General features: G+C 37.1%; 1 protein-coding gene across 1 annotated transcript in view; it reads left to right on the top strand.

The window, feature by feature from the left end:
* The first annotated feature begins 9,694 nt into the window (after positions 1–9,694).
* The window catches only part of klhdc3 (kelch domain containing 3), a 32,384-nt gene continuing 16,366 nt past the window's right edge, over positions 9,695–25,712 (top strand). The window contains exons 1-8 of the mRNA XM_007551481.2: positions 9,695–9,802; positions 11,425–11,667; positions 13,782–13,958; positions 14,157–14,272; positions 14,356–14,427; positions 15,784–15,997; positions 16,704–16,790; positions 18,897–19,005. Coding sequence (XP_007551543.1) covers positions 11,514–11,667; positions 13,782–13,958; positions 14,157–14,272; positions 14,356–14,427; positions 15,784–15,997; positions 16,704–16,790; positions 18,897–19,005 — 929 coding nt within the window. The 5' untranslated portion in view covers positions 9,695–9,802; positions 11,425–11,513. The remainder of the gene's footprint in view (positions 9,803–11,424; positions 11,668–13,781; positions 13,959–14,156; positions 14,273–14,355; positions 14,428–15,783; positions 15,998–16,703; positions 16,791–18,896; positions 19,006–25,712) is intronic.

Here is a 25,712-nt window from a genome sequence, read left to right as displayed (position 1 = left end):
AAGGCAGAAGTCAGACATCGTTTTAAAACAAGAAAGTCTTTGTCCTGCTAAGGCCTTCAGAAATAGGCTTTTTGTTTTATTGTAAAATTGCCGTGACATTAGAAAAATGTGTCGGCCAGTGGAGGTAGTGGGAGTTTTGGAAAAGCTAAACAGTGCCAGTCACAATTGCTGGTAAAGATGTGTGAAAGTCTTGGATTTACTTGATTTAGTTTTGTGATTTGGACCGTAATTCAATTGAAAGACCCAACATGTGCTCTATTAACATTCACCAAGTTTTTATTTAAAATCTCCTGATGTGTACTCCAACTCTTCTGTCGTGATGTTTTATTTTATTTACTTATTACTCTTATTTTATCATATTTTTGTATTATTTTTCTACTTCTCTTTTTATTTACTTATTCTATTGTGTTATCATTTTTGTACTGTTTTTAAAAGTGTTATGTAGACATTGACATTTAAATGAGTTAATTTTTAAATACACTAACTTGATTCCCAAGGCCTTTTGGAAGAGAACCAAGCCCGCAGCATCACAGACCCTCCACCATGCTTAACAGTGGGCATAAGGCCTCTGTTTTCTGTTTTGTTTTGTCAGCCATTGCCAATTTTTCAGTTTTCCCAATTTCTTGAGCATCTTCTGGTGCATCCATTCAGCAGATTAACATCCTTATAGCTGCGTCTGCACAGATTAATTGCTGCCACAGTAGATTAAATTATTTCTTGAACATGCATGAAATGATCAAGAAAACACTCCTGAACACTCCAGGTATGTTTTCGATAAGTGAATAACATTAAAACATGATATAAAGCTTAAAAATAGTGCCTCTTTAAACTGAGACTGAACTGCATCTTATTATAAATGCTTCACATTTATAATGAGAGAGATAACCAACAAAAGATTTGGATTTATGGACATTTTTGTTCTCTAAAAGGAAATGGAAAACTGAAATGTTTGTTTCTGTTTAGCCATGCTCCAGGGTTTTCTGTCTAGTTAGTCATCAAGCCACACCTTTATCTCCCACTCATCAAATTCAAAACAGTCATTTCCTGAGTTCAGTGGTTTCATTGCATATAAATACAAAACATTCTCTTTCATTTCAACAGCGTTGTGTGTTTTTCACAGGAATTACTGAAAATATAAATTTTAAAGTATAGACACTTCTCTTTTTGCCTCTAAAATGTGAGGTGCTTAGGGCAACTGTGAGTCATACACGGTTTTATTGTAGTTTTCTGTGTAATTTGAACTACCCCCAGGTGGCTGTCAGACTGAATAATTAGATGAAGCTACTCCATTATGTGACATCATATTTTCAAAGGACAGGAAACAATTTTCCCACATCAAAAGCTGAACATTAAAAAAAAAAAAAAAAAAAACTTTTCTAAAATATCCAGCACTTTAAAAAGGAAGCTTAATGTTTTATCGCTGATGTCATTGTAGCAGCAAGTGCCTTCACAGCTTTAATGGAAAACAGTTTATCCTGAAGAAAAATTTATTAATAATATACAAGAACTTTAATCATGCGCTGCCGCCCCTGTGCTTGACTTCTAAAACAGGTGAGGCTGACCAAATGTGCAGTTTCACTAAACACACTCAGTGTAGAGAAAATGAGTCAAAAAGAGGAATAAACCTTCGTATTTATTTCTAAACATTTACATGTTCAGACTGCCGATGGATTAGCTCTGTAATCAGGGTGCATGTCAAAACTTAACACGAAAAACAGGAGAAAAATCAGACTGCTGTGGGCAGATGGAAAAACATGGACAAGCCAAAGTAAAGTGAGTCATTTTAAACACCGCTATTGTGCTTTAATGTTTATCGTCGGGGTAATACTTTTCTGTTATTTTCTAATTGAAAGTAAGTACAAAAAAAATACCAACACATGACTTGGAAAACCTTTCACAGATGTTTCCCAACCATCCTAAAAACTACTCAGTTTACCGATTTTATCTTAAAAAGAAGACATCACCATGTTTCACCTCAAAGAATCTGGATTCAATACGGGACTGGCAAATCAGAACCCTGCTGCTCAGACATACTAGGTGGCCTGAAGGCCTGAACGCAGAAAGCTGGACCTACCTGAAAGTTCTGCAATATTGCTCGCTTGCGCATGTCACCCCCTGTTAGTGGAATGAATGAGCTCATTGCTGACACAACTGTGAGCTTTGCATGGCATATTGGTGATAAAAATCAGCTAACAGAATCACACTGCGTGGTATATTTCTACAAATAAATATGTAATTGAAATTTTCTAATGTATATATATACACACACACAATGACACACGCTGAATGTCTTTTTTTTTAACATAATTCATATATTTTTACTCTTATAGAGAGATGCCTGTTCAAACATGAAGCATGTCAAAAAACAGGGTCATATTCAAGTGACTTCTGATGGTGTTCATGATAACATTTGTGCATTTCAGCTAAATAGCGATGCCTGCCAGATCCAAGGATCACAGCTGGGGTTGCCTTCTCTGTGGGTTATGTTTCACTGAGCAGCATCAGTTGTTAGAAAGACCAAATGCATGAGAGGTATGGTGGGCGGAGTGGGTCACAAAGTACAAAAATAGACAGCAAGCCGAGTAATTAAAGTGATTCAGATGAAAATATGTGTTGTTGCCAGTTGTCCATCTCTGCTGCACTGTAAAACATTTGAAGGTGGTTTAACTTGAAAATGAAAGTCAATCTGCAACAAGAAAATTGCTTTGGTTTTAACTCAGAAATTACATTTCTCAAAGTTTATTTAATAACAAGAGACAAGTTGTCTAAGTATTGTTTTTTAAGTTCATTAATCTTGAGTTGTGAGTTTTAACTTAATGCTGCAATTCAAATTAAATTTATTTCTCAATATGCAAGAAAAAAAACTGCCCTGACCTAGTTAAAGAGCCACATTTCTGTTATTTTACTCACAATATTAAGATAAAATAATTATTTTAGTTTAGAATAATTTAAATTCTTATTTCAAATTGCATGAACAAAATTTCTGATCTGATAATGGATTTTATTAAACATCCCAATTAATTCAGCTCAAAAACATTTAGTGTGAACAGGACATTAAAATAAACATTTGCCTTAATAAAACACAAGAGTCAGATCCATCTTAGGATACAAAAACATGCCTCTAAGCATTCTGGGAAATAGTTCCCACTCCACTCTTTGTCTTATTTCTGTTTTTTTAAAAACTCATTTATTCAACTCGTGGAGGTTTGACAAAATTAATAAAACGTTAACAACTTACTGCTCTAAGTTTATCTTTCACAAACTCACATTTAGGTTTAAAGTCTAAAACTAGCTGAATTTATTTGACTTAAAGAATAGAAGACACTAGACACAACTAAAGGTGGCTTAAATGTCTTACAGTGTGTGATGGGTCTTTAGGACTGCAAGCTAGCAAAAAATAAAAAATAAAAAAAATAAAGTCAAGCAAGATATTACAAGCTTAAAATCAGGCTTTTTTTTTGCAAAGAAAGCGATTGCAATTTTCTAGAGTTAAGTTTTCTTTTCTACATTTGGTCAAAACTCAAACAGCAAGAAAATGCTTGACTGTATTTTAGCAAACATCTACAAAATTGCCAGCTTTGCAACAGTCAACATTAACCAAGCCACTAATCTGAAGCCATTTATAACCTCAAGTAATTCTTTATGGATTTCAAGCTTCATTGCATGTTACCTAGACTTCTAACAAGAAGTTGGGAAATAAAGAACAAAGCTCTCAGAATAGTTTTAATCAACTCCACCAAAGCTAAATGCAACCAAAGGGTTTATGCTTGCTTAGCACCCAGAATGAAAATTATAGTTATTTAAATTCTTCATCTATTTAGGATTGTATATTTTGTCCGATGACCTGCTTTCTTGCTTTGCCTTTTGACATTTCTTTCAAGTACATTTTGGTGCTTAATGGACACCGTAATTGAAAACAGACCCTATCCAATAAAAGCTGTTGCAAAGTAATAATTTTACTCCTAATTCTGAGCAATTCAAATGAACCATAAGCGAGAAAATAACCCCAGGCACATACCAATAGTCTTCTTTTAAAATTCGCATAGAGAAGTTCTGTTCATTTAATAACCCCCAAATTAAAGGAAAACGCATGATTCAGTCATCTGGCCACAGAGTTAGATCATGCTCTATGACATCATCTTGGACTGCCTAATCCAGCTAAAGCGGAAGTCAATCCAAATCCGGGGAAAATCTCTGTATTCTGCAGCAGTGCTCTGCAGAATAGCAGAGGATGCTTGCTTTTTGAGTAAAATCTACAGAAATGTAAAACACAGTCCTCTTTTCAATAAGGTTTTCTCTGTAGGATCCAAGAAGGCATATAGAAATAATGGGGCAAACAAACCATAACTTATTGGTTTTCCTAGTCAAAAATCAAGAATCACTTCTTACCCATTCCTATAATGTACCATTTTATTTTCCATGCTGTTGGTTTTACTGTTCACAATAACAGGACACTTACGGGTTTTATGCACAGTGGTAAAGAAAAAGGGCAACCAAATGAGCCATTTCCAAACCAAGGCTGTGTTTTTCTCGGCCGCAAAACATTGCAAAGCTCTTCCATCACTGGACCTGCCCAAGAATGCCCAACGACAGTTGGTTTCAGCAGCTGTTTAAGTCTTGTAAAGCTATGCAGCAGTTGGGCAACCCCTGTTCTCTTTGTCAAAGCTGACACCGCATGTGCCAGCTATAAAGTTAACAAAACACATCAACAAACTAATGTGTCAAAGGGCGGCTCAGCAGGGCGATGACGCAATATGTGCAAATGCTGACAGGTGAGACAGCAGGAGTAACTTTTGAGGTGTAGGTCAAAAAGTATAAACTTTCACTAAAGATGACCAGAGAAAGTGATTAGAAACTCCAAAGATATTAACGAAAAAACCCTCAAAATTATTGAATCGGAGAGTGAACGTTTTCCGTATCTACTTTTCCCCCAATGGTTTTCTGGAGATCACAATATGACTGGTGTGTGTGTGATAAATCTGATTCCATCCTTCAAATGCAGGCCCTTGTGTCAGCATGGAGTCAGGTTAGACACACACATCAATCATCTTGTAATCTTGAGAAAACAAAATTCTCAACATTAACTTATTATCTTGAGAAAACCATAATAAAGTACTAGATCCTGAAAATGTCTGCTCTCAGCTTCCATACAAAATAGTTGTTAAAATAGACTAAAATTAAAACTGCTAATTATTCAATTTTGATTTTTCCAGAGGTCTTTTGCAAGAAAAGCAAATTACAAACATAATTTGAATAATAAAGGTACAGTTAAGATGAGCACTCACTTTATTGAGTATTTGTTGTTAGAACCAGGTTCTACCTCATTTTGCCTTCAGAACTGCTTTGATTTACTGCCTTTGAATTGAGATTAGGTGACTGTGAAGGCCATCATTGTCATCTTCCAGAAACCAGACTGAAGTGACTGTAGAGGTGGTACATCACACTGGCGGAAGCAGTCATCAGTAGATGGATATGCTGTGATTATAAAGAAAAGGACCTGGTCAGCAACAACACTCCAGGACAGCATTTCCCAGCTGCCCTGCATGTTTTAGGTGTTTCCCTGCTTCAGCAAACCTGATTCAATCAATGGCTGCTTAACAGACGTTTAGCTGAACTGCAATCATCTGAATCACGTGGCAAAGCAGGGAGACATCTTAAACATGCAGTGTGCCTTGAGGACCAGGGTTGGGGGTTGGGGAACACTGCTCTGTGGTGGTATGTAAACAATGTTCAGTTGGTACCAACAGGCCTGCCAAGAAAACACCCCTTGTCAACATACCACCACCAGCAGCGTACGCCGTTGATACGGGGCAGGATGAAGCCATGCTTTCATGTTGTTACCTCCAGGTTTTGACCACACCATTTGATTGTGACAGCTGAAATGAAGACTCATTAAACAAACTGTTGTCCAACTTTGGTGGTCCTCTGTGAATTGTAGCATTAGTTGCTTCTTTGCTGACAGAGTGGCACCTGGTGTGGCTTTCTGCTGCTGTTGCCCATCTACATGTTATGCATTCACATATGGTGTTCCTTACTTTGATTATGAGTGAATATTCAAGCTAGTGTTGCAGAGCTGTCATTTCAATCCACTCTGGCCTCATTTGACCACTGACATCTCCAACGATGCATTTTCACCACACCTCAAATCCATCTATCTATCTATAACTGTAAATTGAGCAGCTTTTCAGATTGGACAACCGGAGGGAGCCATAAGACCATACCGTAATCATTTAACCCTCACAACTTGGCATCTACAAATTTCAATGGGTAGGCTTAATTACGACTCTGGCTTATGTAAAAATATTCTTGGTTTGATTCACTATACATTACATTCCATCTGTCTGACCCATCAGGGCCCCAAGCAGCAGCTCCAGGCAGCTGTTGTTTGGTCAGCTAAAGGCACAATCTCGCCATTGTGCATGACCTGCAGCTGGCATGAGTCTGGAATCCTGACAAACAATGAATCAATCAAAGTTCCTGCTTAGTATACCAGACGTGGGCAGTGGCACAGACAGATCTATAACAGCTGTAATGCAGATAGATCCCTGGTGACATAGTCCATTTTTTTTTAGAGGTTTATAGTTTCATGCCAGGCTGAATATTCATAATCAAGCTGACTCCACTAAACCCAACTCTATATGTCAGAGTCTGGATAGGCACGTCATATTTAGCAGACTGAGAGTTTGTAGTAAAATTTACAAGATATGGCTTCGCGTGTTGAAAAACCTCAAATTCTGACAGTTTCCTTTTCATCTGTGTCCAATACATTTGAAATAAGCCTCACAAAAAAAAGGGAAAAAAAATGCCTTAACCTTTATGGTTTTCATTCTTGTAACATTATTATCTTAAAGGCAACATGTGCAAAATCCAGAAGTTTGATAAAGTAAACATCAAAACATTTTCTAAAATATTTCCAACATGATAACTTAAATGTATAATAAGTTAGTGGTTAAATATATAAAGAGGTGTGGCAACAGTAGCAGTATTTTGCAATGCACAGAGATCTTCTGCATGGTTTTATTATGTTTCCATAATACGCTCCCAGTAATCTGCCAACTCTCAGATTATTAAATATTCCGTCATCAGCTCCTGTTACGACATCCTTTGGTTACATTATCGCAACGATTCAAAATGAGATACTTCCATGTATCATCAATGTGTTCAGTTTTCTGACAGCCTGCTAACTTCAGCATACCCACACTGCCCTCTGCTGCTAGAGCTGTGTTACTATTCATCTGGAATATCCATAAATGAGGACGATGTAGGTTTTATCTACCTACATCTGAGTAAATCAGGATATTATTGAGAAGTTCATTTATTTTAGTAATTTTATTTAACAAAGGAAACCATGTGCATTTGTTTCTGTTAATTTCGATGAGTATGAGTTAGAGCTAATAAGACACAAAAATCAGCTTTCAAGAAAACCACATTATTACATAAGACAATTACATTTTGATTTTCTACCCAGAAAAGTTATATCATGGCTTATATAAGCATGGGGAAGTTTGTTTAGGCCAACAGTGAGTCACTGAGACCCCTCAGAAGATTCTTGCTAAAAACACCATGTATTCAAAGAGTGTTGAATGCAAGAATATTAATTAAAACCTAAGTGGAAGGAAAACAGGGGTTCATACACCAGGGATAACCAAAGGCAAAAGAGGACTGAGAAGGAAAAAAAAACATTTCAGAATAATCTCCATGGACTGGGAAGAAAACAAACTGGGTTGCTTTTCAGCGGCCCATTAGCACCTACCCACATTGCCAAAAATCCCAGTGCTTGGTTTATTGACCATGATATCACTGTGTTTGATTGACCAGCAAAATTACTAGCCCTAAACCACCAAAGAAAATCTGTGGAGTGTCACCAAGAGGAAGTTAAGGGACATCAGAGCCAACAATACAGACAAACGGAAGGCAGCTAACAGAGCAACTTGCTAACGGAGGCCCTATAGTAGAGCATACAGCATAAAGCATACATGCTTTTCTTTTTCATTATTTTGAGCTTTTGAGGAGATGCATAGTCGTTTTTCACAGCTATGCAAGAGATATGAAAAGGAAGCTCATTTGTTATCATTTATTTATTACCTTTTTTATATAAGAACTCCTGTCCTAAACGTCCTGCAGCAATTATTTCCATGATAAAGGTCCCTCCTATGCTAAGCGCCTCCAACATGTGATTTGGACAGGACATGGATTTTATGGCTGACTTCCTTTCCTAGAATTTCTTGTTCTACTGGTTGGCCTTCTTACTAAACCTCTCTTTCACAACATTAACTTCCTTTCTATTCAGCAAAGCTTGCAAAACTCAACTGAGAAGACTCAAACAGTAGCTACATGACTCTGAATCAAAATGGGAACTATTATTTTTCCAGTAATCAATGTTTATTTCCTCTTATAAAATAATTACAGTAATTTTGTTAGACCATGAAGACATGTTTTATTTTGTATCACTAAACTGCTCACAGTAACTGCATTAAATTACACTTTCAAATATATTGATATTTACTGATAATTTCATATTGAACAGCAGAAAAAATAGCAAAACTAACATCATTAATTGGAATTTGTTGTGACACAATGAAAAAATTATCATGACATGAAATTTATCACGACAAGTGATGGAAAATGCAATAAAATAGACACAGCAAAGAAGAGAAGATGACAGCTGTTGAAACAATGGATGGAAGAAAAGTAAAATCAGCAGCAGTCGTATTCGATCTTTGCTCATTTTGTGAGGATGATGATGGGAAAGCTGAAGGCTCAGCCCACAGCTATTTGTCACAGAATAAATGGTATCATGAGGAAAGAACATAATGTGGAACTACTGAAGCAATATCTCAGTTTGCCAGTGATCCTAAATATACCACATAATTAGTTGCAAAGTGGCTTGAGGAGAAAGTAGTAAATATTTTGGAGGGCCCATAAAGTTCTGATCTCCGTCCCACTGAACATTTCTGAGGGTGGGCGAATAGGGCAGCCAACAAATGTGACTCAGTTACCACTCAAATCATTTAGGATTTAACTGGTATTTATGGTTTTTTCCGTTCTTAAAAAAAGCTAAGGCTGATTTAGTGTTTAAAGTTTAGTTTGACTGAAAGCCAGGCTGTGAAAAAATAGGTTAAATTGAGTTTAAAATTTGGCATTTAAAGTCTAAAATGAATATAAATGCAGATATTTCTTTATCATTTGCTGTGTTTAAAATATATTTGACTGATTTACCTATTTTATTAACTTGGAAATCTGTGGTTTTACTTTGCATGTCCTTCATTCTGATACTGATTTAAAGTAACTATGTTTTTGGCAGAAACATAACAAGTTCAGCTAGTCAAGCTGCTTAAAACTTTCCCCTAAGCCTAAGTAATGTCAGGAATTTGTAGAAAAACATGTGGACTTGACAGACATCCACATGTCGTCGTGACATTATTTCACTTACATACTACATGTGGTGTCAAACTCCAGTCCTCAAGGGCCGCTGTCCTGCATGTTTTAGATGTGCCACAAGTATAAAACGCTGGAATGTTTTGGCTTAATTACCTCCTCCTTATGCAGATAAGTTCTCCAGAACCTTGCTAAAGGTTGCAGGACAGCGGTCCTTGAAGACTGGCGTTTGACACCAGTGAGAGAGGATTGTGGCTGAGAAATTTGAAAACATGGCTTCCTCAACATGCAAAGCTCCACACCTCCGACAGATGGCGCTAACAGTCACCCGCTTCCACTTTCATGACATCACGGTGAGGGCTCTTCTTACTGGATGGTTCTGCCTGTATAAACACCAGTTAACGACAAGCTCCTCAACCCAAAGGTAGATAAACTCCATACCTGTTTCACCTTCTCTCAAATAAGCCATTTGTGACCTTTGCAAGTGCAAGAAATAAAGGCAGTCGCTGTTGGTTGTTTTTGTGCATTAGTGGTCGCTAGCTAACAGCTAAGTCAGGCAGTTAGCTTCAGTTGATTAGCTTTAGCTTAGCTTTTCAACAGCTGGGTATCAAACTGCTGCTTTCTGAGGCTATTAAAAAGCTACGCTGGGGACGTTGTGAACGTGGGCATATTAAAAAAAGAGTTGAACTTGGCGTTTAGCCGCTGTTTTTTTATTTTATTTTTTTATTTTTTATCTTCAATAGCTTGTGTTAATCATTAACTGGTAACGTTAGCCAGCCTCGGTAGCTGTTGTGTGAGTCGTTATCTTTGCTTTATCTGAAAGACCTCACTGTAACTGGATATAGGTTAATCATTGGAGTGTTGTTTAGTACACCTGATCAAGCGCGATTAATTCAGTGGTATGACTTGCATTTATTACTCATTGAGACTGATTTGGCAGCTGTCAGTGCCATTGCAACTCATCCGATATCAGTGTTTTCCAGATCAGTAGGTCAGGGTGTTAAAAGCTGCCCAACTATTGTTGTCAAAGTCGGTATTGGGCACACGAGATAATATGCACGTAGTACAATCGAGATGTTATTTGTTTCTTTGTGATATATTCAGATCAGTCTACGGGAACAGCCGCTTTCAGCTTTACATAAGTTGTCATCTTGACTCATGTTGTCCCGAACATACGTGGCAGTTTGTTGACTATGGCTTGTTACAAAACAGTGATGGAGTGATAAACGAAGCAATGAGTTAAACTGACACTGATTTCCTCCTAAACTCGGGATTGACTCTTGTTACACCTCAAAAGTTATGTGGGATCAAAATAGACATCTATGTTTAATAATCATCTGGGGATTTTATTTTTAAGAGCAGACAAAAGGTTGAAGGTCAGTGAGTAACTGGGGCATAGAGACATAATAAATAACCAGGAAGTACAGCGTCTACTTGTGTATCAGATGGCACAGTTTCTTATTGGGAATCATGCTAACATTTAATATTATTATAAATGGTTCTTCATTTCTCACGACATTTTCTGCTCCTCACACACAAAATTAGCAATTGAAAATATTTTCAGGTAACTGTTGTTCTTTGTAAATTTTAGGCATGAAACTAAATCTTGCATTTCATGGGTGGATAACCATGCAAAGCCAACTACTTAAACAACCAGTTTACAGTTTACAAATGCTATTAATTGCTTGATAATAGCTATAAGCAGTATTTGAACTCTATTTGAACAGCTACTGCTTATTTCATGCACATCTGTGGAAATACAACTTATTTATTGATAAGGTACTCCACTTAAAGCTTGAGTTTATGAATTTATGACATACTGGAAAGTGTATTTGGGACCAGTGGGAGGTCCCTGAGAGGGGGAGTGAACAGAAAGAATGAGGACTGGTAGGTGTAGGTCTAATCACCTCTTAAAATACTCTCCCAGCTTAGAAACAGGGGCTTGTGAGGCTGTCAGCAACTTCAGAGCTCGGTTACACTTTGGGCTTTCCTTTGTTGTATCTTGCAGACAGAGTAACTGTGAAGATCTCGCTGTTTTGGTTACAGGAATCAATGGTATGGACTTGTCGGGGTCCAAGCAGGTAACAAAGTGATGGTCTAAAGACTCGCAGTCACAAGAGGTGCTTGCGCCTGGAATGTTGCGCTGGTCGGTGCATCTAGAAGGAGGGCCACGGAGAGTCAACCATGCTGCTGTGGCGGTGGGGCACAAGGTCTACTCCTTTGGGGGCTACTGCTCCGGGGAGGACTACGAGACGCTGCGTCAGATCGATGTGCATGTCTTCAACTCAGGTGGGCAGTGAATGTGGTTTTTGTTTATCTGAAATTATTTCAATTTTGTTTTAAATTTAAGTGTGTGGAACTGTATTTTGTTGTAGGTGGTAAGTGTGGCTGTTTAGAGGCTCAGTTGTTTAACTTTTTGTAAATTAAAGAAAATAAGTAGTTTTAATATCTTAAGCACTTGCCCAAGCATGGGAATCTTAGAATGATGTCATAATGTCAGGAGATAAAAACTTTAGTCATAAAAGTATAAAGTAATGTAGGAATTATTGCGGCTGCTGTCTGGGAATTGGTTGGGTTGAGGCTCTCAAGGCAAAATTACCTTGAATAAAAATGCGATAGTTTCATAGTGTCAGGATTTCTACAAAAATTCATTTTGCAAAATCATGTGATATAAAAACAGTTCTTTAAAATCAAAAGCATCAGTAATTCATGTCGCTTTAAAATAAACAAACCAACTGATTATTATAAATATAAAAATGTTAAATATTACATTGATGAGCATAGATAAAATATGAAACACCACCTGCTGGATTTAGTAATTTGTTTTCTATGGCTCCAATTCACTGCAAATGTTACCTTTGCCACTTTGCAAGACAAACAGATCAAATTAATATACAGAAATGTATAATCAAGACACTTCAATTATAAACTAATGCAGATCCAGTTACATAAGTAGTATACTGCACAGTAGATTCAAATCAACTTTATTATGTCACCTGGTAAAACAGTGGAAAGGAACAACACCCTTTTAATTGAAAGAAACCTCCAGATTTGTAAGGGCAATCATCTTCTGTAACCAACCGGAGCTCTATGTGTGGTTACTTACACAAAATATAATACATTTTTTAGCTGTTTATAGAATAAAACAGCTGGGTTATTTCTCATCCTATCCACTCTGGTAGCCATTCATGCTGCATGCAGTATCTTTTTCATGACCCACATTGACCTTGTGGGTGAAAAGTGTAGATGCACATTACTGTTCTCCATATAAACGCCAGTCACCCCAGTCACAGCCTCGTAGTAAACGGGCTTTAAACCACAGGAGAGGTCTGACAGAAACCTCCCCTTATGATTAAGCTCCACCACTTTAACTGTAGCTAACAGTTAGACTGCAGGATTTCCATTGTGGTTAGTTTACTTGGTCCCGTCAGATGTTTTTCAGTTGCTAACTCACAAACACAGCTGTTATCTTGAAAGTTGTCACCCCAACTCATATAAAGCTGGTTCCGTTGCTTCCTCCTGACCCATATACCATTGGTTTTTCCTCCGTGAGGTCAGCCAGCTGCTTTAACAGTTGCTCAAGTAGCTTGATCTTACCTGCCGTTGGAATATCCTAAAAAGTTTATCTAGAACTAGATCTGAAGCTGATTGTAAATAACGCACCATAAATATTGATTATTACCGTTTGGCCTCTCTGTCCTCCTTTTCATTGCAGCAGTTGTTTATAGCCTTTGTTTTTTTCTTCTAAGATACAGTTAAATTTGGATTGTCAGTCTGAATCACCCTGGTTTGTATTTTTCAGGTATTATATTTCTTTTCACTTCTGTATCATTTTTTAAATATTTATTTTATGATGAGGAATTTGCCTAATGATTAGGGGTGTCCGAAGTGCGACTCAGTGGCTGTTTGTGGCCGTTGGAATAATTTTGTGTCCTGCCTGCAGTTCAGAAGTGGTAGAAATGATGTTGCCCTCTGGAAATGAACACTTTTTGTAAACATTTCCATGGCAGGTTTATTATACTTGGTTAAACAAGGCAAAGTTTTTTTGCTGGTGGAAATGAAGACATTAAAAAACTATAAAAACATTTTATAGACCAACAAAATAAAAAATAAAAAAAATAATAGGTTTGAAAAGTTTAAAAAATATAAAAATTGAGGCAAACGTCATACTAATGTTTGTGTTCCAGTGGACACTAATTTAATTTATTGTTAAAAGTCTTGAATTGGAGAGAAAAAGCTAATTTTGGCTCCTGAGAACTTTCAACTTGGGAATTTTGGTCCTTGGTCCAAAAGGTTTGGACACGTCTGATCATTTAATCTGTACTGACCAGTTATATAGTGAATGGTAATAAGTCTTGTTCTCTTAATTTAAGAAGCTGTTGTCGGCTACTTGTGTATCGCAGTGTCTCTGCGCTGGATGAAGTTGCCCCCAGTGAGGATGGGGGGACACGAACGGGCTCGTGAAGTGCCGTACATGCGTTACGGCCACACAGCTGTGCTGCTGGATGATACGATCTACCTCTGGGGCGGGCGTAACGACACAGAGGGGGCCTGCAACGTGCTGTACGCCTTTGATGTCAGTAAGTACACCCTCGTCTCACTCGTGCTGTCGAGCGGCTGTGTTTCCTCTCAGGTGCGCACGTTTGATGTCAAGGATCTCTCAGACAAAACCGTTTGTCAAGTTGGAAAGCTGTGACACCTGCATGTGTGTCTAGTGGTTTTATGATGTTGCACATGATTTAAATGTCAGCAGTTTCTAACCAGTTTGCGCTTCTTAGATACCCATAGGTGGTCCACGCCCAAGATTTCAGGGGCAGTTCCTGGGGCGAGGGATGGCCACTCAGCCTGTGTGCTAGGAAAGGCCATGTACATATTTGGAGGATACGAGCAGCTGGTGAGTGTGTGTCAGTCTTTACTTTTTACCTACGTTTTACAGAAATATAAATATGTAAAGTTATTTTCCTCTTGGTGTTTCAGGCTGATTGCTTCTCTAATGACATTCACCGGCTGGATACCACCACCATGGTTTGGTCGCTAATTAATGCCAGAGTAAGTCCAAATCATCAACTGGTCTTTATTTTTAAAGCGGATAGAATGTTTTTTTTTTGTTTGTTTGTTTGTTTGTTTTTTACCACGCAGTAGACAATGTTTTCATATTATTTTCTAGCTGAGATAATGTTGATATCAAGAGAGAATTACTGTCATTGTGAAATAAATGCTTTTCTCCTATCCTCACATTCTTTTTACAATTAAAAGTTTTTTTTTTTTCTGAGCCATATTATTATGAATTCTCAAAAGGCTTTTATTGTCTTCCTGTCTTTGTATAACAACTGGTGAAAAGAGAAAATAAAAAAAGCATCTACACATTCTGGAAATACAGACATGTGAAAGGCTTTAGCATGGCTCCAGGCCAGCTGAATGTGCAGGGAGCAAATACTTTTCTTTGTTTTCCAAAGCGCTATTCATTAACAACAGAGCCAGTTTTGCTTTTGCATGTTTATTCTTTCGCAACAACAGGGAGCTGTATTATACTAATAAACTCTGTTCCTTTTACGACACAGTGATGTCTGAAAAGAGGTTTAGACTTAGGTTTTCACCTTGCAGTTGGTAAGGTGAAAGTGAAAGTGGTTGGCACCACTAGATGGTGCTGTTGTCCTTTTTTTGTCAGTGTGAGAATGGGTTTGTGAACTACATTTGAACTCAAGTTTTTAAGTGCATAAAATTGTAGATTTAAAATAATATTGCCCAATAAAGAACACCTCAGGTTTTTAATTTTTACTGTTAAATATAAGGCTGCCTCTAACAACGGTGTATATTTTGTCGTTCCACAAACATCAAAGCAATCGTAGTTTTTTATTTTTTTCACAGCCAATCTTGGCATTTATTTTATGTCTTATAAATAAAACATGAAACACATAAAAAGGTTATATTTACTCCTCGTTGGTGCCAGTCTAGCAGCAGCAGTGTTTGTGATGCCTCTTGATGAGTCTCCTACGTCACTCTTGAGGAATTTAAGACCAATATTTGCAGAACTGTATGACTTCACCAGCATGTTCACCTCCGAATGGCTTACAAAAAACAAAATAATGTTATTTTAAGAGACGTCTGAAAAGTGAAGCAACTGGTCCCCTGTTTTTTTAAAAGTTGGGATCAAACTAATTTTTCCATTCCTCTATTTTTTTGACCTGAAAATAAAATTTATGAGAAGTAAAAGGTGAATTTTAGTCGCATTCTGCATGTTCATTAAATATGTGAAGTAGCAGTGGCTGATATGAGTAGAGCTGCCAAAACAAAATTACTTCTTGAGACAAATACTTTTTCAATGCCCAGTAAATATAAAAAGTCTGGATAATGTGTTCAGCACCTTCTTCACCCAGATTTGTTTTCTTTCTTTTTTTTTCCAAGGGCACACCGGCACGATGGAGAGACTTCCACTCAGCCACCATCATTGGGACAAAAATGTTTGTGTTTGGAGGGAGGGCAGACCGCTTTGGCCCCTTCCACTCCAACAACGAGATCTACTGCAACAAGATCAAAGTGTTCGACACAGAGACCAACTGCTGGCTGAGCACCCCGACCACACAGCTGTCGCCAGAGGGACGCAGGAGTCATTCAGCCTGTAAGACATAAACACGCACAAATAACGCGTGTTGAATCTGTTTTTGGATTTTACTTGTCCAATATCAAGAGTATAATTTTTATTCTATTCACAGATTTATGTGATGAAAGTATAAAAAGAACTAGCATACAGCTCTGGTCAGAAGCTTGCATACACTCATGTTGCGGATATATGTCGCATAAATTTTTGGTCTTTTAATAAGCTCTTTGAACTATATTTTCCAGGGTGGGATTATTAGTTAAACAACTTTTAAAATCACCAAGATTTGGTGTACAAAGTTGTTTTTTCTGGATTTTCTCATTCAACCAGAGTCAAACATTGGCATACAGACTCAAATATATACATACACCACCACAAATACGTGAAAAACCAACAAATAAAAATGAACTTGTCTAACTTTGATAAGAATAGTGACCAAATACTCAACCAGAGTTTTTCCCAAAATTGGTGGAGGGGAAATTATTCTTTTTAGCCTGAATGTTCGATGTCATGCCTGTGAGAATTTGAGAAAAATCCACAATAAATTGAAAAACTTCTTGAATTGGAAATCCAATGAAGTCGTTTCCTGTTTACGAAAAAAAGACGCAAATAAATCACATTCATGTCCATAATGGTTGTTCATTTCTAACCAGCCTTTCATATGTTGCCATATTCTTTGAACTGTTTATCTTTGTGACGAGTCACAAAACTGTTGATTTGTGTTCAGTCTGCTACAACGGAGAGCTCTACATATTTGGAGGCTACAATGCCCGCCTGGACCGGCACTTCAACGACCTTTGGAAGTTTAATCCAGGTGATTTGTTTCCGTCTTAAATCTATCTGGGCAAAGGTGTCGCGTTATCGTCTGCTGCTGATCTGTCTTTCCAGGAAGCTTTTCTTCCTTCATGTGTCACTGCTGCTGATGTCTAGCGGAAATGCAGCCATTGCTGCGCTTATTTGCACTGTCCTACTTTTTGTCTTTTATCTGCAGACAATCATTCCCTCCCTTATTACATCATTGCCAGTTTCACAGTGTTGTCTGGCTGCCCCCTTTTCATTGTGCATAGTGTTACCCAGATGTCATATATGTTGGGCCAGAAGCACTCAGATGAAAACCTGACAATAACTCAGTCTGTAGAGCTCTGACAAATGTCAGCTCTCAGCTCACTTTAATTGCTCTCACTTGGGGAATGAAATGTGCCGTTGTTGCAACAAAAACGTTGCTGTTATAACTAAAGCAACACACCTGTGGTTTTCTGATTCTGTCAGTTATTTTTCTATATCATGTTAGAATCCGACATGATTGTCTTCACATTTTGTGTGTTGGTGTAAATTGTTGGTATTTTTTGTGTGATTTAACCGACGCAAAGTAGAGCATAGTGACTTGCAAGAAAAAGTTACAGGATTTTAAAATTATTTTTCTGAAAAAAGAAAAAAAAAATCTTAAAAGTGTGGTGTGCATTTCACCTTTTGCTATTCAGTTAATAGTTGGTTAATCAAAAAAATAGTCACCAGATTAGCCTTTTCTGGTTCTGTTCTCAGCCCTTTCGAATAGTTGATGCTGGAATTAGTTCTTCAGAAGTAGATGCAGATGCATCCTTTGCTTTGCTATAATCAAGCTTTCACTAATAGAATGCTTTGTTATTGCATTTTAGGGAATAAAATGTTTATTATGTTTAAAAAAAAGGGAACTGAATTATTTGTTTATTTGCATCCTTTAATGTATTTAGAATATAGTTTAATCTGCAGAATATGAATGTTTTTTTTTTTATTCAATTAATTGTCAGAATATTTGATTGAATAATCAATTACAGAAATGATCTTCAGTTGCTTCCCTGTTTTGGATTTGCAAAATTAAATGAGTTGTCAATTATTATGTGTAAAGTGAATTTTATATATCTTATTTTCACAATTCGAACACTGCTTAAAACTTCTTTATTCCTCACTTGTCTGCTTTGTTTCTTTGTCTTAAATTACACATATTCACACTTAATGTTTATTAAGTGACTTCTTAGGGGAATTGGTTTCACTTGATTTAATTTAGGAGTGTCAGAGTAAAGGGGGCTGAATTAAATTTCACAAATGGCCATTTTCAGACTTTTATCAGAATAAAAACCATGAATAGTTAATACTTTAAAGTGATTTGAACAGAATGAAGCGGACCTATTTATCCAAACTATTTGCTGTCCACTAGATGGCAGCACCTCGATTACAATCATAATGCTCCCAAGTTTGAATGGCAGGTTGCTATAGAGATGTGGTGATGATTGAGGATGAGACTGTGAGGCTGCACTTAAGCCTTTTATGGAGCAAACAAGGAAGCCTCAACGTCATCATCATCATTCTGATTCAGAGCGACAGAAAGGAGCTGAAATGTGAAGGTTGTCTTTTATGGGTGATGGAAATTCTGTCTCGGTTTTCCATCCAGCCATTACGTTTCTGTGAATAAAAGCAAGACATCAGCACAAGATCTTAAAACTTTAATTCGTTTCCCAGCAGTGTTTTTTTTTTATCTATACAAAAACAAGACATCAAGAAGAAAATATGTAGCTCTCTCAGACAGAAACAGCACTATATTACTTACATACATGAGACAACACTTCTCACTGTACATTGTTCAGTTTAAGATTAGACATTGTTTTCTCTTTTTAATTGCTGTTCGACTGTGAGCATTGTTTTAATGAAGGAAGCTCATGAACTGCAAGAGCAGTAAAGAAATCACTATTGGATCATGTAAGCAGAAGTGATGGAGAATTTCTATGACGTAGCTCTCACACATCATCATTTAATGTGCCCAAGATTACTTTTTATTTTTACTGTGTTTAATCTAAATGAGTCTGACTGAATTATTAAGTCTTCTTCTTTTATATTGTTGTGGCTCACTTGATTTTTTTTTTCTTCTTGAATTTCCACACAACAGAACAATTCTTGTGGAAGAAGGTAGAGCCGAAGGGGAAAGGCCCGTGTCCACGGAGGCGGCAGTGCTGCTGTATGGTCGGAGATCGAATCGTCCTCTTTGGAGGAACAAGGTAAGAAAATATTCCTACTCGTGTATCATTTTATAAGCCAACCAGTGTTTTCTTCCTAAACCGTTAATTATCCATGCATTAAAAAAATAATGACACTTTTAGGCTTTATTTTATTTTATTTTTTACATATATTTGTAAATGTATTTATTTATTTTAGAAAGTATTGATGGAAATGCATGTAACAGCTTTTTACAAAGACGAGCAATTATGCAAAAAAAATTACAACCGCAGGTGGCCCCAATGATTAGTGTTGAGGTTTGTGGATATAATACAAACTTTTTACAGTTGGTATTCTTTGGACAATTGTGTGACAAATTATTGTACATATTAAGCTAAAATGTTTAATCAAACTACAATGAGAAACAACGTTATACCTTACAGTAAATCTTTGTGATCTTATTTACAGTAACAACTTTGTATTACTGTCAGTTTATTGGCATCAATTCACAACAATATTTTTTCTTGAGGCTCTTTACAAAGAAAGCTAAAATTTCTGAAAAAATATAATCAAATCAGTCAAATCATGTAGTCGAATTGTATTATATTTATACATTAAATACAACAGTTATATTTATTATATAATGCCAACTGGTAATCGTGTCTACCCTTAATTAAAGTGTAGCATACCATGCATAGACACATATGAGATATTTGATGACTGTCAAACAGTTATCTTTGCTCGTCTTGCCTAAAAAATGGGAAAAACTTGAAAAGGGACTTTTAGAAAACCCACAGAAGACTTTTGAAGGTTTCAAAGGTTACTTCTTTAAACGTAAAATCAAGATGATTTAATTCCGATAATTACTGAATCGCTCTGTCTTTGGTAGTCCAACAAGAAGACTGAGGTTGTTTACACACCTGAATGATGTTGAAACAAACTCTGGTTCTTCCAGGAAATAATTTAAAAGCAGTTTAGTGTTTTGAATTTGTATTAAATTTTCAGTTGACTAAAGACATAAATACATAGAATCCTTCTTGAACATAAAAAACAAGTGTTGTTCTGACTTTTTTTTTATTAACAAAGCAAGCAGAGACTAAGAAGAACTGTTTCTTTTGAACAACAAAGTGGAGGGTCTGCCGCCTGTAGACAGCAGGCTGATTATTCCCCTTGGTGCTTGTAAGACAGTAGTGATAGCTGGTTAGGTGCCGCTGGGCTGGCGACCGACTTGTGATAGGCCAGTAGCCAGCAGATTAATGAGGCAGCTTACGGCGTTGGCGTGGTCTAAAGTTGTCTGAGTCCTGGGCTAGTGTTATCAACAATGCTACTGTTATCAGGCAGACCCCACAGGGACAACCTGACAACGGTTGAGAGAGCCGTGGATAAGGTCTTCTGAGCTCCACTCCGTCTACAGGCATCTACAGGAGTCTGAAAACGGGTCCAAAGGCTGGAATTCTTTCAGAGCTTTATAATTTACCACATACAGTGACTTCCAGAGTGTTTGGAGTCCTTGAATGTCTTCAGTTTTCTCATGTTACGACCGAAAACTTCAGATTTGATGTGGTAGACCAACGCAGTGGAAGGAAAGGGATGCACAGTTATTTTTTTTCTTTTCACAGTTAAGCTTTTGAAAATATGGAGTGTATTTGTTTTCAGTCCCACATTCAAGAGGCCTATGGTAACTCTGGATGAGCTGCCTAAACCCGTAGCTCAGTTGGTTCTGAATCTGGTCGGAGTTACCAACCCCTGGTTTGGATCAAAGTATGTTCATGTGTTGGAATGGCCAAGTTAAAGTTTGAACTGAAATCCTGTCGGAAATCTGTGGAAAGAAATGACAATAGTTGTTCACAGACTCGCTCTCAGTCAGATCTGACTGATTTAGAGCTACTTTTCAAAGAAGTGACAAATCTGGAGGAAACCCACACCGTTACGGGGGCCAGCTTTCAAACTCCATGCAGAAAAAAGCCAGGACACAGGACCTTGTTGCTACTTTTGATATTTATATAAAAAAATAAAACGGGTCACTTTCTTCACACTTAATATTTTTGCACTAGTTTGTGAGATGTCACATAAAGTTAATAGAGTTGTGTGATTTTAACGTAATGCGTGAAAAGAATCTGAATATTTTTGCGCTGTAATGTTGAGCAACACATTTGTCTTATTCTTTAATTTTAGCAGGCTGATGTTACATCTTGGAAAATGTGAATAATAAATTCTTTGCTGAACAATAAAAACAACCAACTTGTAGTTTTAGTTTTTGGCATGGTTCTAAGATGGAAAGCTACATAAAATAAGAGTGAAAAAAATAATTAGAAGCCCCTCGATGGTTTTGGATTTCCTCTGGGATTAGTCTGAGTTTTAGGAGTCATGATTTCCTGTCGAGAGCAGATAGAGACGAGTCTGGAGAGGGGAGTGTGTTTGAGTTGATGAAGTGTGAAGAGGAAGAAATCAAACATTGCAGAATATCTCCAACATCCTGTTTAAAATCCCAAGCAATTTAAGACTCTTGGTTAACATATGCAGACCTTCACCCCTGGTATTCCTGTAAAAAAATCTTTTGTTTTGTCTGCAGTATTTCTAATACGCAGGATTTTGTTGCTAAGCAGATGTTCTGTGGGTTTTTAATGCTGCCAAGATGTAGTTTTCAGTTACTGTACAAATGATTGCTTTATCCTCCTAGCTCATAAGAAAACTTACCACACCGGTTCTTTTACCTAGAATTGCACATTTGTTTGTGTGAGCACACTTAAGCCTCTTACACACAGGAAGTCCCATAAGCACATGCACAGACTAGACACACAAACAAACCCTAACAGCTTCTTATCGAACTCATTTGCCTGCTTTACTTCGAAAGTTGTTCTATTACGCTTCATTCGTTTTTTTAATTCCTGGGATGATTTGCATCAGTAGCAGGTGGTTTTTCACCACAGACCACTTACTTAGAGAAAATATTGGCTTTGTAATCACCCATTTCCACTCTGTCTTGTTTATTTTTGTAGAAGAGCAGTTAAATGGGGTAAAAAGTTACTGGGTGTTTGTTTCAGCAAGCTTGACAAATGCTCACATGGGCAATCATGAATTATCTTCCGGACACTTTGCTTGTGTTTTTTCTTGGCCTCCTCATTTTGCTGGGTCGTCTAAGGAAATTGTGTTGAAATTTATTGTCTACATTTTGTTTTCCTGCTTGGTCGTCCTTTCAGACTGATCCAAAACAGAACCCCTTCTGTTGATATTTGTTTTACTTCAAGGAATTTGGTCAGAAGAAATTTATTGCTTTAGTTTTAGACACTAGAGTTAATTAATACAACACTGCCATTGCTTTCAGCATGATATAAAGTGCTATATTCATTTATTAAAAATAAAGGAAACATAAGGTAAAGCTGTAAAATTACAGAGCAGTTTTATACATATTAATTTGCTAAATCTTTATTAAGCCTATTTTTTCCTTTGTTCATTTCTAGTTAAACAGAACAATTGCTAATTTTTTGTGAGAGAATTTTTGACTTTTTCTAAAGTAACTGAGCAAACATTGTTTGTGTGTCAGTGACAGGCTGGGCATTAGTAGCAGCCCTTTGTGTGCCACTTTCGTCAATCTAAACAGGCTTGCTGAGCTGCAGAAAGGCGCGAAATTTTGCCCCGTCTCTGATTTATGACCTATGGGAGCGTTCTTCTCACCGGGTGCAATTTGATATGCCCTCAATGCCTCCGTTTCACTCATTTACCGGGACCTGCTCACTGCCCCACGAAGGACGACCCCACGCATGACCAACTCCACCTGCACTGACCTTCAACTAAGCACACACACCGTGCAGATCTAAAACCCGAGAGTTTGTGTTTTATTTTTCACCTTAAAAGGATCCGAGCTGCGTACGAAAGCAGTGCCACATAGATTATGGATCTCCTGCTGCAGCTATGGTGTCATTGTTGGCGTTCATCATGTTGTGTTTAATTGCTTACGATAATCCCAGTTTGGGCTAAATCAGGAAGCAGTTTAAGCGTAGGAACAGGGCATCCTATGAGGGACAGGATGCGAACAAGGACATGACAGATTGGCATGCTGGGAGCAGACAGTTCAGAATGTGTGAAGGGGAATTTGCCACAGATCCGTGAACAACCTGACTATTGGAACATTTATTTTTTTAGAAGAAAAGATTTTTTGCAGAGCTGTAAAAACTGTAATGATTGTGCTAAAATGTTACCTTGTGATTGAAGGCTTTTTCCAAATGTCTGTATCTAAGTGATCTCAGTTGTGAGTGAAATGAAACCTTTCTAGTCCTCCAGTGCCTCTATGGGGAAAGCGGATAACGGTGTTCGTTAAATGGATTCTAAATACGTTTCACTGCTGGCAGTAGAGACCAGTCATTTTACTTCCATCAAAGCCTGAATGGTCTTTAGTGATAAAGACCATAAAGACTCTTTGAGACTTTAGAGAATAAGGGACCGGTTTAGTCTTCAAGTTTTTCTTTTAGCATGCTAAATATTTTTTATGGTGCCAGTAGGTACTCAAGTACTAAAATATAGCAAGATTATATCAGCTTGATTTTTTTTTTTCTTTTCTGTCACCTGCGTGAGACTGTTTTGTTTGCAGTTTTTTTTCCCTTCTGACCTGTAAAGAAAATTTTCATGGCTCCAGATATATTTTTGTTGCTTGCTTGGATTCATTCAGGCAGATGGAAGCAGCTATTGGTAATCGGACCTGACGTAGCAAACGTGTTGCTCATACAACTGATCACAGTAATGAGAAGCTCTTTGTGCATTCATAGGTTAAACAAGGCCAATGCAAATCCTGAAAGGCATAACCACAGGTTTTTCTTTTTGTGTAAAGTTTATATATGCCCAGTTCACAACAAATGTAATCTTAAGACAGCTTATAAAATGGAGATCCAGTTTTCTGTCAAAAGCTCCAAACTCGGTTCAAACCAGCCCACTTCTTTCCAGTAAATTCCTACTGGAATAATCCAGCACTGGAACCGGCTCACTTCTACTTCTACTATTTGTATGGATTAGTTTGTAATCCATACAAATTACCATTTGTATGGATTACAAATAGTAATTTGTAATCCATACAAATTGAATTTTAGTACAACATAATTTAATTATGTTATATATTTCCAGTTGGTACAACATTCTCTATGTAAGCTAACCTAGCTGATTCCTCTAGTTTATTGATTTTGAGTAAGCAGAAGGAACCATTTAGTTTAAAAAGAAAGAAATGTAAAATACGACTAGGCTAAATTGTTTTTTCCAAATAAGAATTACTGGCTTAGGTCTGCTTACTTTAGTACACTCAGTTAATCACAGATATAATGAAAACTGTGAATCTACCAATAAAGGAGACACAGCCAAACAGAGAAACTAGGATACTTGCTATGGAACGAATATCTGAGAGGTCAATACTACACTGTTAGTTGCAGCTAAGAACAGTAGACCATAAAAGAATGCTTTTTATAAGACTTTATGTTCAATCCAGATAAATTATGCAAAGAAGCTCAGTTCGGATATTAGATCAAAAGCATTTTGTGGTTAAACAAATCAGAGTCTCATATGATGACAGTAGCAGTTGATGCTGCGTTATAATACCTTTCTTTCATTGTAATATTAAGCTCCTGCTTACTGTTCAAATAGCAGTAATGGTGAATCTGATGTAATCTAACAGTTCTCTTCTGCTGCCTTTCATTTAGCGCTAATTTGTTCAGTAAAATCTGTTCAGAAATTTGTTCAGCGTTTTAGTGAAATCTGCAGATTTTTGGCCTATTTTTGCATACAGCCAGTCTGACAGCTCAATTCCATCACTCTCTCTCTCTTCTGATGCCTCTTTTTATTTTAGCTGTTTTTTTTTCTTCATCTACTCACATGACACAGTGACTCACAGCTCCCCTCATCACCTTACGTCAGCAGGGTGCACGTACACACCCACATGCTTGCTTTGCTGTGCCAGTCTTACTACATTTCTTCCATTTAGCATTAGGCAGTCACTAACTGACATCAAAAGCGTGCTGACGACACTTCTAACTTTAGACTCTTCAATTATAAATGATCTTTTTTTGATGATTCTTTCTCATCTCAAGTCAATCTGCTAGTCTATTTCAATTAATATCATTTCTGTTTTCATTGCATGTACACAGTGCTTTCCAAAAGTATTCACACCCTTTTAAACATGCGACAAACTCGAGGTTTGCGGGCCAAATCCGGCCCACCTTTGCTTACATTTTATTTTATCAGTCAAATTAAATCAGTTTTTATTTGGATAGTGCCAAATTGCCTGAGTGTGAAAAGATTCTCAGTGTTTTATTTTAAGAAGCATCCATTTAACACAAAGCTAATTCATTGACAATGAAATGGAAAAACTGATTCATTGTGGCTTGTGGCCTTCATGTCTATGATGAAGAGCATAGACAGAAATGTTTTGGTCTGTTGATAGTAATTTTCTCAACCTAAAATGTTCCTGGAGTTCTAATTAGATTTTATGTGATAGACCAACACAAAGCAGATTATTGTGAAGTGTTATAAAAATTATAGATAGTTTTCCAATTCTTGATACATGAATTAAGTTTCTTTTTTTAGAAAATAAGTCTGAAAAATAAGGCATGGATTTCTTTTCAGTCCCTTTCCTCCTTTACTCCCCCAAATAAAATCCTAAAAATGTCAATTGAAAATGAAGATGCGGTTTTCCAATGTCTCACATTTAAGTTTTGCCACTTTCATGTTTCAAGATGAAACATGGTGAATGCTGCTGGGAAGATGGTGAGATTTGATGGAATTATGGATT

This window comes from Poecilia formosa, unplaced genomic scaffold, assembly GCF_000485575.1.
Source record: "Poecilia formosa unplaced genomic scaffold, Poecilia_formosa-5.1.2 Scaffold42, whole genome shotgun sequence".
NCBI classification, from domain to species: Eukaryota; Metazoa; Chordata; class Actinopteri; order Cyprinodontiformes; family Poeciliidae; genus Poecilia; species Poecilia formosa.
Note: the sequence above shows the minus strand (reverse complement) of the source record. Positions and strands in the feature narration are given on the sequence as shown.